Source organism: Crassostrea angulata, chromosome 5, assembly GCF_025612915.1.
Source record: "Crassostrea angulata isolate pt1a10 chromosome 5, ASM2561291v2, whole genome shotgun sequence".
Classification (NCBI taxonomy): Eukaryota; Metazoa; Mollusca; class Bivalvia; order Ostreida; family Ostreidae; genus Magallana; species Magallana angulata.
The window spans coordinates 48,264,477-48,279,395 of record NC_069115.1 but is presented as its reverse complement, the minus strand read 5'-3'; the positions used below and the strand labels follow the sequence as shown (position 1 = coordinate 48,279,395).

The 14,919-nt window shown below is 32.8% G+C and overlaps 1 protein-coding gene across 1 annotated transcript; it reads right to left on the bottom strand.

Moving 5' to 3' along the window:
* Nucleotides 1-4,271: 4,271 nt before the first annotated feature.
* Nucleotides 4,272-13,948, bottom strand: LOC128185476 (uncharacterized; the record flags this gene model as incomplete). Its single annotated transcript, XM_052855065.1, has 6 exons — nucleotides 4,272-4,695; nucleotides 6,955-7,026; nucleotides 12,154-12,251; nucleotides 12,732-12,825; nucleotides 12,921-13,031; nucleotides 13,726-13,948. Coding segments are annotated over 6 exons (678 nt in total), but the record flags the coding sequence as incomplete, so codon positions are not given.
* Nucleotides 13,949-14,919: the final 971 nt, after the last annotated feature.

The following is a 14,919-nucleotide window of genomic DNA, read 5'->3' as shown; positions in this document are numbered from 1 at the left end:
ACTGACTCACTACGGAAATATATTGGGTTGATCAATCTCATAGATGGCGAGGCGTAGTGAGTCAGTAACTAACCTAATAATTAATAGTATGACGTGCCATAAGGGTAATCAGTTGTTGTTGTGATTCAAGTCTGTATGTTGATCTAGCGTTGGTGTGTGATTTGTGCTTTGAATTCATTTGTCTTTATATGTATATTTTAGTTTCTACCGTCGATGAGAGAAATCTGTGAGCAGTTTTATTGGCCAATAAATACGTTTCCGAATATTTTGTTTTATTATACTTCTATGTTAATTTCTGAAAGCAAGTTTTCGAGATTGTTTGTGCATATATACGTCTGTCTGTCGGTGTATACACTTGTCTGTACATGTGCTTTTTTATCTTCGGTATGTGACTGTGTCTATATTATACTTATATTCTAAATCTCAAATGAAGTGAATATGTGATGTGTATGCACTGTAAAACTAAATATATAAGATGATGTGAAAAACTTGTACATGAAAGTTCGAATAAAAAAAAAATACTGATATCTGATTGGTTTAGACGCAGTTGATAATCCGTTATATTACCCTCAGCATTAGCAACTCCCTTGGCAACGGGTAACACAACAAATTGTTACATACGCGTATGGTTTGCCGTATAATTCTCGTCATTTCTATGTAGAAGAAGTAAAATGTTCTCTAAAATTAAAACATTCAGTATAATAAAATAAATAGTCCTGTTTTGGAGGGTAACAGTTGAAATTGACACAATTGAAAGTATTAGATAGGCGTACATGGCAACATCCATTTTTATAAAACTTGATATAAATACAACACAATCTATGATCTGTTGAGATCTGACATAGACTTCGTTAAAGCCAACGATATATCCTAAACTATACCACGGAAAACGACACACAAGGCTGTTTAATCTATCCTTATTTAAATGGGAAGCAACTCCATTTTGTATAAAATTGTAACATCCGGTAATGTTAATGCATTCATGTTTTTTCCGAGCCTGCCGGGAAGGCCCGAGAAGTTGCAATTAGACTGCACTGATTAGTAACACAAACTTACAAGCGGAATACAGAGACACATGATTAAGCACATTTAATCTACATTATGATAATCTGTCTCTTGCTGTATCATGGATATGAAAATTCAGTGACATGCAATCCATTAAATGTGCATATTATATTTTTAACATATAAAGCATGTAAATGTATATCTAGCCATGATCAGTGGCAGTTAATCTCCATTATAAAACTGATCGTACGAACAAAGCCCTGAGATGGCTTTAAAAAATGTAAAAGATTCCGTTCTGTTCCGTTAAATACCAATATCCACACGGGTATTGGTATTTTGCGAAACGGAACGGAATCATGAGAAAATTATTAATAAGTATGGAATCCACATTCTTATTTTAATATCTTTTTTAATGTATTACAAATAAAGCCATCAATTATTTTCGGAAATAATGTTATCCCTCAGAATATGTTTGATATAATATAAAATTCTACTGGATGTAAACATTGTGTATTGTTAATTTGATAAACAAACTCGTTAAATCTCCCGTAAACTCCCGTAACAAATACATGTTCGTTACATATATATTGAATAAATGCCGTGCTTGTTATGATATTTTCCAATATTTAAAAAGTTTGAAAGATTCCGTTCCGTTCCGTTAAATACCAATATCCACACGGGTAATGGTATTTTGCGGAACGGAACGGAACCAGAAGAAAATTGTTTAGACGGAAGGTAAGTGATGAATATTAAACTTTTTCCATGCGAATGTGCTCGTTATATTTTAGAATTCTACGTAATCTGGGATACACATTGCGTTATTGCTAGCTTGATGAACAAACTAGTAATATCATCCGTGTAAGTAATGTAGTATCATAGATGAAATAAAAGCTATAGCTGTACACAACACAGGAGTGACATGCACATATGCAAGATGTTTGAATTGATGAAATGATTTGCTTCATTTATCTCAAAAGAACATAGAAATAAACAAACAGCTAGTAGTTGTTATGATGTTTTCCTTTAATTAAAAAGTTTGAAAGATTCCGTTCCGTTCCGTTAAATACCAATATCCACACGGGTAATGGTATTTTGCGGAACGGAACGGAATCAGAAGAAATCTATTCAGAAGAAATTACTTAAGTAATTTTCATCGACGTTACACACACAGATTAATTGAGTTTGGTTTAAACCTCAACTTTATATTTACAGTGTCAATCAAACATCATAAAACAACTAGTGACTTTAGGTTTTCCCGGGAAAGAAGCGTGTATTGACTAATAGAGCAATGAGTAGCATATTTTATGTAAAACACAGTTCATTAAAACAGCAAAATTTGTAAAACAATCTTCCATTTACGATAAGTTAAATTGAAATAATGACGTTTAAAAAAAATCTTGTTTCCCCTTTTGGGGCCTCTTAACTGGTTCCGTTCCGCAAAGTACCAATAGCCAAAATAAAGCCGAAAAAATGTAGCGATGCTTTTATCCTCTTCAGATCTAGAGCGGTATTGATAAGGAAAGGAGAAAAAAATCATTTAATTTTTTAAATCTTAAGAAAAAACCAACAACGATCAAATAACACCACTAATAAGGTAAAATATGAAAAAAACATAGATCATACAGACAATACAGGCGTAATGGACTGTCTAATTAACTTCTGTGAAATATATTAAAGGTCGACATATCGGCGAAAATACACGAACGATATGTCTTAAATTACCACTTATAAGATACATGTAATGTAGACGTAATACCACTTTTTTCGATTTTGAAAAAGTTTGATTTAATCGAATACTTACTCAAATTTATGTTTAAAACTCTTGAAAAGTTTATATAAATATATAAGAAATAAGGGCTCATTTTTGGATGTATATCGGGATATAAATACAAGTTAGTCACGTGATCAAATCCCATGAAGCCTGCTGTCCAGAACAACAGCTCATTGTATCATTTTATTTCAGGTTTTAAAAATTTTATCAATATACTTCAAACCCCTTTCGGGAGCCAAGTATTAGTCTAAGGTCATAATATAAATAATATACCATTTCTAAGACTGGTTGCATAATTGTAAAGCATTGTAGTTATTGAAAATATTTTGAGTTTAAAATCAACTGGAACACCATGCGACAATATTCCCTACGCATGCACATCAGCCAGAGAATACTGTCGCTTTTTCCACTAAATGTTTTATTGTAGAGCGACCGATTTCAGTGAGCGAGCAAGGGTCTTTTCCCTTCGCTAGCCGACTCAATAAATGTAAGGAATCATACAAAAACCCATATACAATAGTTTTTGTTTTAATGAATAATGATATTTCATACATCTAACAAAACAAATAACAGCATACATATACAATTTTCGTACCACATTAAAAATGGTTCACTCTCGGTCGGTAATAACACCATCATGACCTGATATAAAAGTAAAATTTCTCCAAAAATAGCACAAAAGCAAGTAATAAAAAATATAACAATGATATTTCTATAAAAATGAATATCTTCAAGAATGCAATGAGGACAATGTTACATTTAAAAACAACGTAGATTTATGTAATTTAAAAAAAGGCATTTCGAACAACTTATATAAAAGAAGATAACAATAATTTATTTAGAAACTTGTTACATTAAAATAAAAAAAATGAACTTTCATTAGCAAATATCTTAAGTCGTGTTTATTGACAGATATTTAATCGTATCAGCAAGTCAAATAGTTTTAAAGCAGTTGAAAGACGTTAGATAGATTTGAACGCATAACTTACCGAGCTACCCCCCCCCCCCTCACACACACACACACACACATCCACCCACCCACCCACACACATCACAGAAATGCTTTTATCCAACTGACATGTCCCAATACTTCATATTCCAATCATTACTATTGTCTAAATGGATTATTATGTGACAAAGTATACATATAATTGTGATTAAGTGACATATAATCTATAAGATATGACTTTCATGAAAATATATGATAAACAGCCACATATGTCTTTGTATAAACCCTCGCATGAACATGAAAAATGTATTAAGAAAGAATTTTATTTCATGCAAATAAAAGTAAAATTTTACAGTAATCAAAGTTTAAGGGTGGAGAAGTATATTAGCTCATCAGTGAATGACAGATCATCATACAGAAACGTTTTTCATTTTCTTAAATGTATACATGTATATATTCTAAGTAATAGTTAGTGGTAACCCGCACAGCTTTCTACACCCCCCCCCCTCCATAAACTTTTACAATAATGGTACGTTCCTTCTTTTTTATCATTTCATAATTATGTACTATTTTTGTGTATACAATATGTACAACGTATATATACAAACATGAACAGTATTTTGAGCTTTACATGCATTATTAATATGGTTGAATATTAAAAGATTGGTGCAATAATATACATACCGGTACTGTGATATTACTTAGTGAGATCATTTAAATTTAATGGACCCATCTTCACTGCATAACTTAAATGGAGTAAAAAGTTAAGTGAAGACACGGAAATATGTTTGTTTAAGATGGATATCTGATCATCAATCACTGGCAACTAAATTCTGGTATAAATTGTTTTACACTATATACATAAACATGTAGTAGACAATTGATACAATTTATACACCTTTTGTAAGCAGAGATCCATCTGATCTTCCATTCTCCTCAGGTATTGGAATTTGAGGACAATCGGAAGATTCTGCAAACAAACAAATATATATTAAATCAATGGAATCCTGATTTTAATACAGTATATCATCAGATACATGTAAATACTGAACAAAGATGCCAAATTGAGTATGCAAGCATGATTTCAAAATTAAAAGACTGATGCACCAGGGATCATGGTTTAAAAAAAACTTGAATCTCCACTACTTGAGAATGCTTCAACACAAGTCACAGCTTCTCTGGCCCCATGATTTGTTAGAGGAATAATTTTAAACAAGAGGCCCATGGGCCACATCGTTCACCTGAGCAACACTATACATCGTAAAATCTGAGGTTTTTAAAGATTTTTCTCTACATATTCTTAATCATGATCATGGTCCCCTGAAGTTCGAGTTATCGAGATTCACCTGTATATATTCTAAGTAATGGTTAGTGGTAACCCCCACAGCTTTCTACACCCTCCATACTGTTTTACAATAAAGGTATGTTCTTTCTTTTTTATCATTTCATAATTATGTACTATTTTTCCCATTGGAATCAGGGATATAATATCTAATGCTGATAAGAAGCCCCCCCCCCCTACCAAAAACAAAATATTTCGCATTTCTATTCATTTCTAAAAAAAACAACAACACCTCTCTACTGCGATTTCAACAAAAACAAAGAAAAAACTTTTGGCTTCTCAAAAATAAAAGTTCTCATCAGTGTTTTGTTTGAAATGAATCATAAGGATCACTATTATTGATAAACTGTTTGCAATGAAAGAATACCAAAGAAAAATTAGAAAAATCTTTCTCAAATATTTCTAAAAAAAATGAATCACAATGAATCGCCTTACTTTAAATACAGGCTTTATCTCTTTTAAATTACAAAGCTTTACAAGAGACCCCTGGGCCACATTGCTCACCTATGCAAAGCTGCCTAACATTCATCCAAGTATATTTCTAACTAACTATACTCTATTCAGTGCAACTACTTAAACAATTATTTTCACATGGCCACCCCTGCAAATGTGTTCGAAATGTTTCCTTTAACGATGCTAAGTATGTAATAAATCAAGAGGCGCTCAAATGAAAGTTCACGAGACTTCCCCGAGATTTGTCTAGTTCCTGTGAAATTTCGAGCGAAAGCATAAGTGTTCGGATAATATTCTCATATTACGTAAGTACTGGTAGTTTTTCGTATCATTATTCAACTTTGATTTATGTTAAAACACAAATATCTATTAAGATATATGTCTTATTTCATCATCTAACGGTTATTTAAACTAAACGATGATAGTAAGAGCAGAGTTACCGTTCGTGCTCAACCACTCTACACGTGATTAAAAATATAAAACACTGGGTTGTTTGATAAAATCAAAGCCATGTTTCATGTGCAATACTATGCTTTTTGGTAAAAAGAACGTGTGTCTGTTGTGTATAAAAACTTAGTATATCGAGCCATTTTCAAGGAGGATTCTGCATATAATACATGTAGTATAGTCTGTTTCACTAATAATGCAATTAATAGGTCAGACGTTGATCGACAATTAATCCTTAGGGAAAATCGCTACTAAGCATGTTAATGTTGCAACAGCAGAAAAAAACTATATTTTCTATTGTCACATTTATATCTATAGAACTCATTTTATCCACCAATTATTGAATATAAAGTTTAAAATCAAAAAATTCTACATTTCATATTTGACTACAAGTACATAGATTCTAGAAAATAGACTATAAACGCGAGGCATGATTTTTACTGTGAATATATGTGTGTATATCAGGGTTGTCTTTTTTTCATATGCAAATTCCCATATTTCTCAATCAGATCCAAGTTGAAAAAATAACAAAGTAACTTTGTCTATTTGTTTTGAAAAACAGAAGAAATCTTTTGTTCTAAAGTAATATTTAAAAAATTTGTAATTTTCAAATTGACTTTTCGTGTATGTATTACATGTAAATGTAATTATTGTGTATACAATATGTACAACGTATATATATATATATAAACAAACATGTACAGTATTTTGAGCTTTACATGCATTGTAAATATCGTTAAATATTAAAAGATTGGAGCAATAATATACATACCGGTACTGTGATATTAATTAGTAAGATCATTTAAACTTTAATGGACCCATCTTCACTGCATAAATTAAATGGAGTTAAAAGTTAAGTGAAGACACAGTAATATGTTTGTTTTAGATGGATATCTGATCATCAATCACTGGCAACTAAATTCTGGTATAAATTGTTTTACACTATCTACATGAATATGTAGTAGAAAATTGATACAATTAATACACCTTTTTCAAGCAGAGGTCCAACTGATCCTCTATTCTCCTCAGGTGTTGGAATTTGAGGACAATCGGAAGATTCTGCAAACAAACAAACAAATATATATTAAATCAATGGAATCCTGATTTTAATACAGTATATCATCAGATACATGTTAATACTGAACAACGATGCCAAATTGAGTATGCAAGCATGATTTCAAAATTAAAAGACTGATACAGTTTGCCCCCCCCCCCACTGGGCCCAATTTCCTCACCAGGGATCATGGTTTAAAAAAAAACTTGAATTTTCACTACCTGAGAATGCTTCAACACAAGTCACAGCTTCTCTGGGCCTCTGGCCCCATAATTTGTTAGAGGAATAATTTTAAACAAGAGGCTCATGGGCCACATCGTTCACCTGAGCAACACTATATATCGTAAAATCTGAGAAGAAGGTTTTTAAAGATTTTTCTCTACATATTCTTAAGTAAAATGTTGACCCCCAATTGCGGTTCCTCCCTACCCCTGGAGATCATGATTTCTATCCTACTTTGATTCACATCATTCACCTATCACTCAAACTATGTATCGTAAAATTGATTAGTTTTTGAGAAAAAAGAGTTTTAATATTGTTCTCCATATATTCTTACGTAAAAAATTTACACCCCCCCCCCATAGTGGCCCCACTCTACCCGGTGAATCATGATTTGAACAAACTTGAATCTACCCTACATGAGATTTCTAAAAATAATTACTGCTTTTCAGACTGATGGGTTTGGGATTTTAGAGATTTACTTTATATAATACAATGTGAAAATTCGACCCCCTTTGTGGCCTACCGCTACCCCTGGGGATCATGATCTGAAACAAACTTGAATCTACTCTACATGAGATTGCTTCCATACGTTTTCAACTTTTCTTGTTGATCGGTTTCATTGTGGTCCCATCCTACCCCGGGGATCATGGTTTGAACAAACTTGAATCTACCTTACCTAAGAATGCTTCCACATAAGTGTCAGCTCTTCTCGCCAAATGGTTCATGAGACAAAGGTTTTGAAAAGTACCAACAACTTTTTCATAATTTTAATTATCTTTTGTTGAAAAAAAGGGGTTGGCCCTTCATTTAAACATATGCGAATTCCCTTTACGCAATATTGCTTTGTACCAAGTTTGGTTGAAATTGGCCCGTTAGTTCCTGAGAAGTTTAAAGTGTAAAAAGTTTACAGACAGACAGACGGACGGAAATAGGACAAAATGTGATCAGAAAAGCTCACTTGAGCTTTCAGCTAAGGTGAGCTAAAAATACCAACAACAAATAACAACAGCTTTCAATAATCCTTAATTATCTCCCAATTTATGTGTATTTTGGCCTTTTATTTGAACAAACAGAAGAGGATTTAGATTACTGACCCCTTTCCTTTAAAAAAAATAAATAAATAAATGATGAGTGTAAAGAGATGTATATGATATTTATTTTATACATTTCCTCCAAAAAAAATCATTGATTCAATGGATATAATCGATTTACAGTTTATTACAAATCTATAAAACACAACTTTTACATGATTGCATGCTTGTTATAAATTCAGTCTTTCAAGACAATGTCACAACACTATTGAAATGCTACTTTATGGCTTAAAATAGTCAAATATTATTAAAAAACGTATTGCCAATATATTTTTCATGAGTGGAGTCAGAAATATTCTCCAGGGAATGGTTATGTTTCCAGAGATATTTGAATTTGCCAAAGGGGAGGAGCATATTTTTGGTAGTTTTCGATGTAAATTTTAGAAATTTGAATTTTCCAGAGGGGTTTGGTCTTAGACCCCCTTCCCAACCCCCTAAATCCACATTTTTTTGCTTATACATTTAACATTATCTTCACTAGCCAGGGGTATTCGGTCCAGTTCACTGGCGTCGGAAGCAAATTGAAGGGGGGGGGGGGCTAGAATTATCCTTAGAAATATTGAGAAAAAAACCTTATTCCCAAAATCATCAAAATACTAACCGGGGGGGGGGGGGGGGGGGGGGTTGTTTACCTTTTACGCCAATAAAAAAAAAAATCTTACCTACCAAAATATTTCTTTTCCAAAATTCCAAGATAATGAAATTCCTAATCCGTCGGGGAGGGGGGGGGATGAACCCTCTACTCTGCTATGTGCCTAATGGTTACGTTTAACTTTGCATAAAAAGTGCCCGGTTCCAACGCCTATGCACTCCCCACAAACCCTTGGCGCATTTCATTACGAAAACTCTGTGATGTGGTGGCGCTATCTAGCGAGCAACTTGAATTGCATATTTACACTTTAATCGAATTAAACAAAGGGATACATAATCACTACGGCATTAATACAACTTGAAAACATGTTGACTACTGAATATCGGAACATAATTAACAATCTTATTACATACGAATTAAGTTATAACCACGGAAAGCACGGCATGTTTTATTCGTAGCGATTTGTAAGGCCCTGTTCCGGGAGTGAAAAAATTGCCAATTTATATGAAAGCTTTTATGCCATAAAAGCAGGTATCGTTGTCATGAATATTGCGGACCACAGAAATTAAATAAAACACAGCTCATTGAGCCCTTAAAAGTAATACTCAGCAGCAGGAACGTATATACTAATGGGATAGGCAACTTCTACATTCGCCATGATTACTTCCCATGCTATCACGCGAGCCTTGACAAGTTTGTAGAACTATGTTCAATCCCAGTAAAATATATATACTAGGTTTTTAAAGCGATCTGGTTCGACCATCGTTGGAGAGGCAATATACTCTGAACTTGTGTCTCAACTTGTTAAAAGCGCCAAATGTTTTACCAAAGATCACACTTGTGTTTTATTTTAAAGTTTATATTTACCAACACTGTGATTGGATCGGCTACTCGCAGCTGCAACCAATCATAAAACGGAGCTTGTCACTGAGTTTTCGTAATGAAATCGGCCAAGGGTTTATAGGGAGTAAAGTGGACCGAAAACCCTTGGCTAGCGAAGATGATTTAACATGAAATATTAAATGACTTTATGGTATCTTTGATTCCAAATAGTGAACCCGCAATCTCTCTCTCTTTCCTCTCTCTCTTCATAAAAAAATGTTCATTCTCAAGACATTTACAAATGGTTCAACACTTTTAACAATTCTGAAACAAGAGGCCCATGGGCCACATCGCTCACCTGAAGAAAAATAGGCATGATAAAAGCAGCTTAATTGAGTCATAATACGAATTATCTGGACAATGTAGTATAAAACATGTAGATCCTGTTTAAATAAAAATTCATTTCCATCCATAACTATTCTTATGTTTATTATCATAAGTCACATTTCTGACAGAATGATTTTATTGTAACATTACCTGATGAGGATTGCAGTTCTCAAAAATTTCCTAAACAATTGTTAATATATAGGATATAAATCTACATCAAACGCTGAACCCCTTGTGAGGCCCAAGAATCATCTAGGGGCCAAAGTCTTAACAATTTCTAAAGAATCACCTGGCTGATTGGTTTCTGAGAAGAAGATTCTTAAAGATTTATTCTATATAATTATTCCTTTGAAAAAATTCGACCACCTATTGTGGCCCCACCCTACCCCCTGGGATCATGATTTTCACAACTTTGAATCAACAGTACATTCGAATGCTTCCACAAAAGTTTCAGCTTTCCTGGCTGATTAGTTTCTGAGATGAAGATTTTCAAAATTTACTCCTATGTAAAATGTCAACCCCCATTGTGGCCCCACCCTACCTCCTAAAGTCACAACTTTGATTTTCACAACTTTGAATAAATACTACCTGAGAATGCTTCCACACATGTTTCAGCTTTTATGGCTGATTAGTCTCTGAGAAGAATATTTTTGGAAGTTTATTTTTATCAACTTCCCATTTGCAGTTACTCAGTCAAACCAGAAATAAAACAGTGTTTGAACCTAAGCAAAAATCATCACCGCTGACAAAACTTAGTTCTTGAAAAAAATACTAGTATATAAATTCGATGTAATGTGTGTCATGAAGCATTGTTTTTCAAGGAAACTTAATATTTATAAATACCTTGAAAAAAGTCAGATTTTAAATGGTACGAACAATTAAGATATTTCTTTTGGTCGTATTTATTCCTAAGCCAGAGTATTCAACCTGCCGGCTGTCTTCGTGCATCTCCAACGAGCAGAGAGTCTCTCTTGCTTTTCGGAGATAAACGGAGATAGCCAAGCGTCTGGTTTAACGAGACTACGGTTCAATATTGCTGGGATCCATACAACTTCTCAGAAACTGATAAGAAGTTTGATGGAATAATTCTATCTTTGAATATTACACAATCCATGTGATAAGAATGTGCGTTATTTAAACACATATTAAAAACTACTTTATGCCAAATAAGATATTGCTGAGTTTGACATGTGAAATAATCTATAAGAATCAACTCCCGTCAGTATTTCAGTACTTTGATTAAAGATCTACTCTTAATATTCCTGTGAAAGTTTTTAAAACCCAAATTGTGGTCCCACAAGAGGGATGGATTTACTCAATATATTCCTATGTAAAAATTAAACCACCCATTGTGGCCCCACCCTACCCCTGGGGATCATGATTTGAACAACCTTGAATCTACACTACCTGAGGTTGCTTCCAGACAAATTTCAGCTTTCCTGGCTGATCAGTTTCAGAGAAGAAGAATTTTAAAGGTTTACTCTATATATTTCTATGTAAAAAATTCTACCCCCATTGTGGCCCCACCCTACCCCTGGGGATCATGATGTGAACAAACTTAAATCTACACTATCTGAGGATTATTCCACATTAGTTTTAGCTTTTCTGGTCGAATCGTTTTTAAGAAGAAGATTTATGAAAAATACCAACAAATTTTCAATGTTTTTTTAATTATCTTCCCTTGAAAGAAGGCGTGACCCTTCATTTTAACAAACTTGAATCCTCTTTACCTAAGGATGCTTTGTACCAAGTTTAGTTGAAATCGTCCCAGTGGGGTTCTGGAGAAGAAGTCGAAAATGTAAAAAGTTTACAGACAGACAGATGGACGCAAGACAAAAAGTGATCAGAAAAGCTCACTTGAGCATTCAGCTCAGGTGAGCTAATAAAACAAGAGGCCCAGATGCCTTAAGAACACTCGCTTTAATTTAAAATGAGCACTCCTGATTGATAATTGGACAATATAATAAGTCAAAACATTTACAAAATAATTGCAGTAAGGAAACAAAATTAATTCTTACCCCTGCTTTGTTGTCTTTTCCATATCCAAAAGATAAGGCCAATATTCAGACCTATTGCAACTATAGCCACCCATACAAAATGAAGATATGAAATTTCCCTGTAACAGCCAACAAGAAGATAATCAATATCAGATTAAAAGAAATTCATGGAAAATACTGTTACTCAAGACCCAAAATTTCAGATGTAATGACATGCAGGTATTTCATGTTCATTGCAACAATACGAATAGTTAAACTTCGTTAAATCATAATGAATATTGAGTTCCCCCCTTTTTTACTTGAATTAAATTGATACAATATTCAACATGTTAAAAAATGTTAACCAATGCAAAATTGCCTGAGATGATGTTGGCCTAAGAGAGAATTCGGGAAAATGATCAACTATATTACAATGCTTCTCGATTTAACCAGGAAACACTTTATCAATTTTGGTTAAAATCTTGTCATCCAAGTCGGAATGTTAAATAACCTGAGGCGTAAGAAAATACCTCGATCTGAAATATCTTGTATACCATCATATTGTTGTGGCAAATAAGATAAACTTTTTTTCTCTTCACCATATTCTAAATTATTATTACCCATTAGACATCTGTGTTCTGGTCATATCTGGTTTTTCACTAGAGCTGTCACTTGTAGTACTGGTAGGTGATTCCAGGCAATTGGTAAGATCACCTACACATATGAACAATGCATCATCATGAACACCGTTTTACATAATATAATATGCCTACAGTATGGATGCTTTTTCTCAACAGTTGAATACTTACAAAAAAACAATTCATCAGAGTTGTAATAAGTCCTGGAAGAACTAGTGCTGCAAGGCCTGGATTCATCTTTCTGGATTCGTTGACCCTTTCGATCAATTGCTGGGCAATAGTCTTTATCACAAAAGAATAACTTTTTAGACTAGTCATGACAGTGGTATCTTTTATATTTATCTTTCTGCTATTTATTTTCCAAAAATATTCAAATGTTACAAAATGATTTTTCTTATACTGTAAAAGTGGTTATTTACGCTGGTGGTTAAGTACACGTTTTCTACAGTCAGACAATATGCGTTTGCATTATTTTCCACTCTAAAATTGGACTATTTTAGTCATACGTGCCGGGGTATTTTACCCGGTTCAAAGCTTATCGCATAACTAAGTGTAAATTTCCCCCACGCGTAAATAACCACGTTTACAGTACATAGGTCTAGTTAGCGTCAATTCACTCCAAAATTTTGTTGTCTTTTGTTATCATGACTATATTAAACCATAACAAAAATATGGAGCACAGATTCATTTGATGAAATAATTAAAAGACAAAATTTGGAGATTTTATATTTAAGATCCTTAAGCAATTTTTCTAAATATAATACATTTAATCTTTTAGCATCATTTATGCCAAATTTTTCCATTTTCTTTAAATATAATTTTATAGACGATGAAATTTTCTCAAATGAATAAAATGTTAAAATACTGTATTTCTATTTGTATCAATACTCTCACAGTGTGCATACAATAATTTGTATAAAAAATCTGAAACAAAACGTATTAAACTTAATGCTAAAAAAAGAGAAAAGTTCATTACCAAAAAGGTATTTTGGAATGGCACACATTTCCAATAGCTCGTTATGAGTGGAATCCAACATACAATGATATTTGTACCTAATGTCTCCCTCAGAGTTTCCACATGCTTTAGAACATTTTTCTGATGCCCTTTTCTCGTATTCACTGGTATTACTAGGGCACTCTGATACTTTTGTCACTGTCTCTGTACAAACTTGGCTAAAGATGGGCTTATAAATTAAAAAAAAATAATAATGAAATTATAAAGGCCACCCCCACCCTCTGAAAATGGCCCGCCCCAATGTAGTTTATTTTAAAGAAAAGTCATGTAGAAAACAAATTCAGCAAAAAAAAACGGGTTCAGTATACAAAAAAGTCACCTTTGTGAGACCACCTTTATCATATTATATGAAAATCATACTTTATGATTTTGGTTATTCATGGATATTATTTTGACACAACATTGTATATCATCTGGTAAAAAATTGTATGATAATCATATGCTCATTTCAAACGGCATTATAAGATACAATGTTAATAAATACAATAATATAAATACAACATTGCATACTATCATATTTACAAAATATATCATATATTACAATAAAATACCGTAATAAATAATGATCAAATAATACAATATCATAAAACATAATATATGATACAATATAGCATTATATGATACAATATATCATATCACATATCATGTGATATAGTAAAATATTAGATAATAACAATAATAGTTTTTATCATATGATACACTATTATATATTACGATATCATACAATTCAATTTCATGTGATAAAATAATATATTATATAAACCAATATGATATTATACAATATCGTATCATATGATACAATATTATATATTGCAATATCATATGTTACATTGTTTTCCCTTGGACTGAAATGTCACACTTTCATTGGTTTAAACATAGCACGTGATTGCCTCATATGTCCCTATATTTGTTAGTTGAGAAATAATATTAGGCAATATGGCCGTCATTGGCCGACGCTTTGCTTACTCGTGTCGTCATTTCATAGTATTTAATACATAAACCGCATGCCGTAAGTTCTTTAAGTATTTTGAGTAGTTGCCGTTTGAAATTCTTTAAAATTAGAGTAGTTGCACTTAGAATATTGACGTCACGTTGTTTTGTCTGGAGCAGAACAAAATGGCAGCGTCGAATTTTGTCAAATCTCTGCCGAGGAAA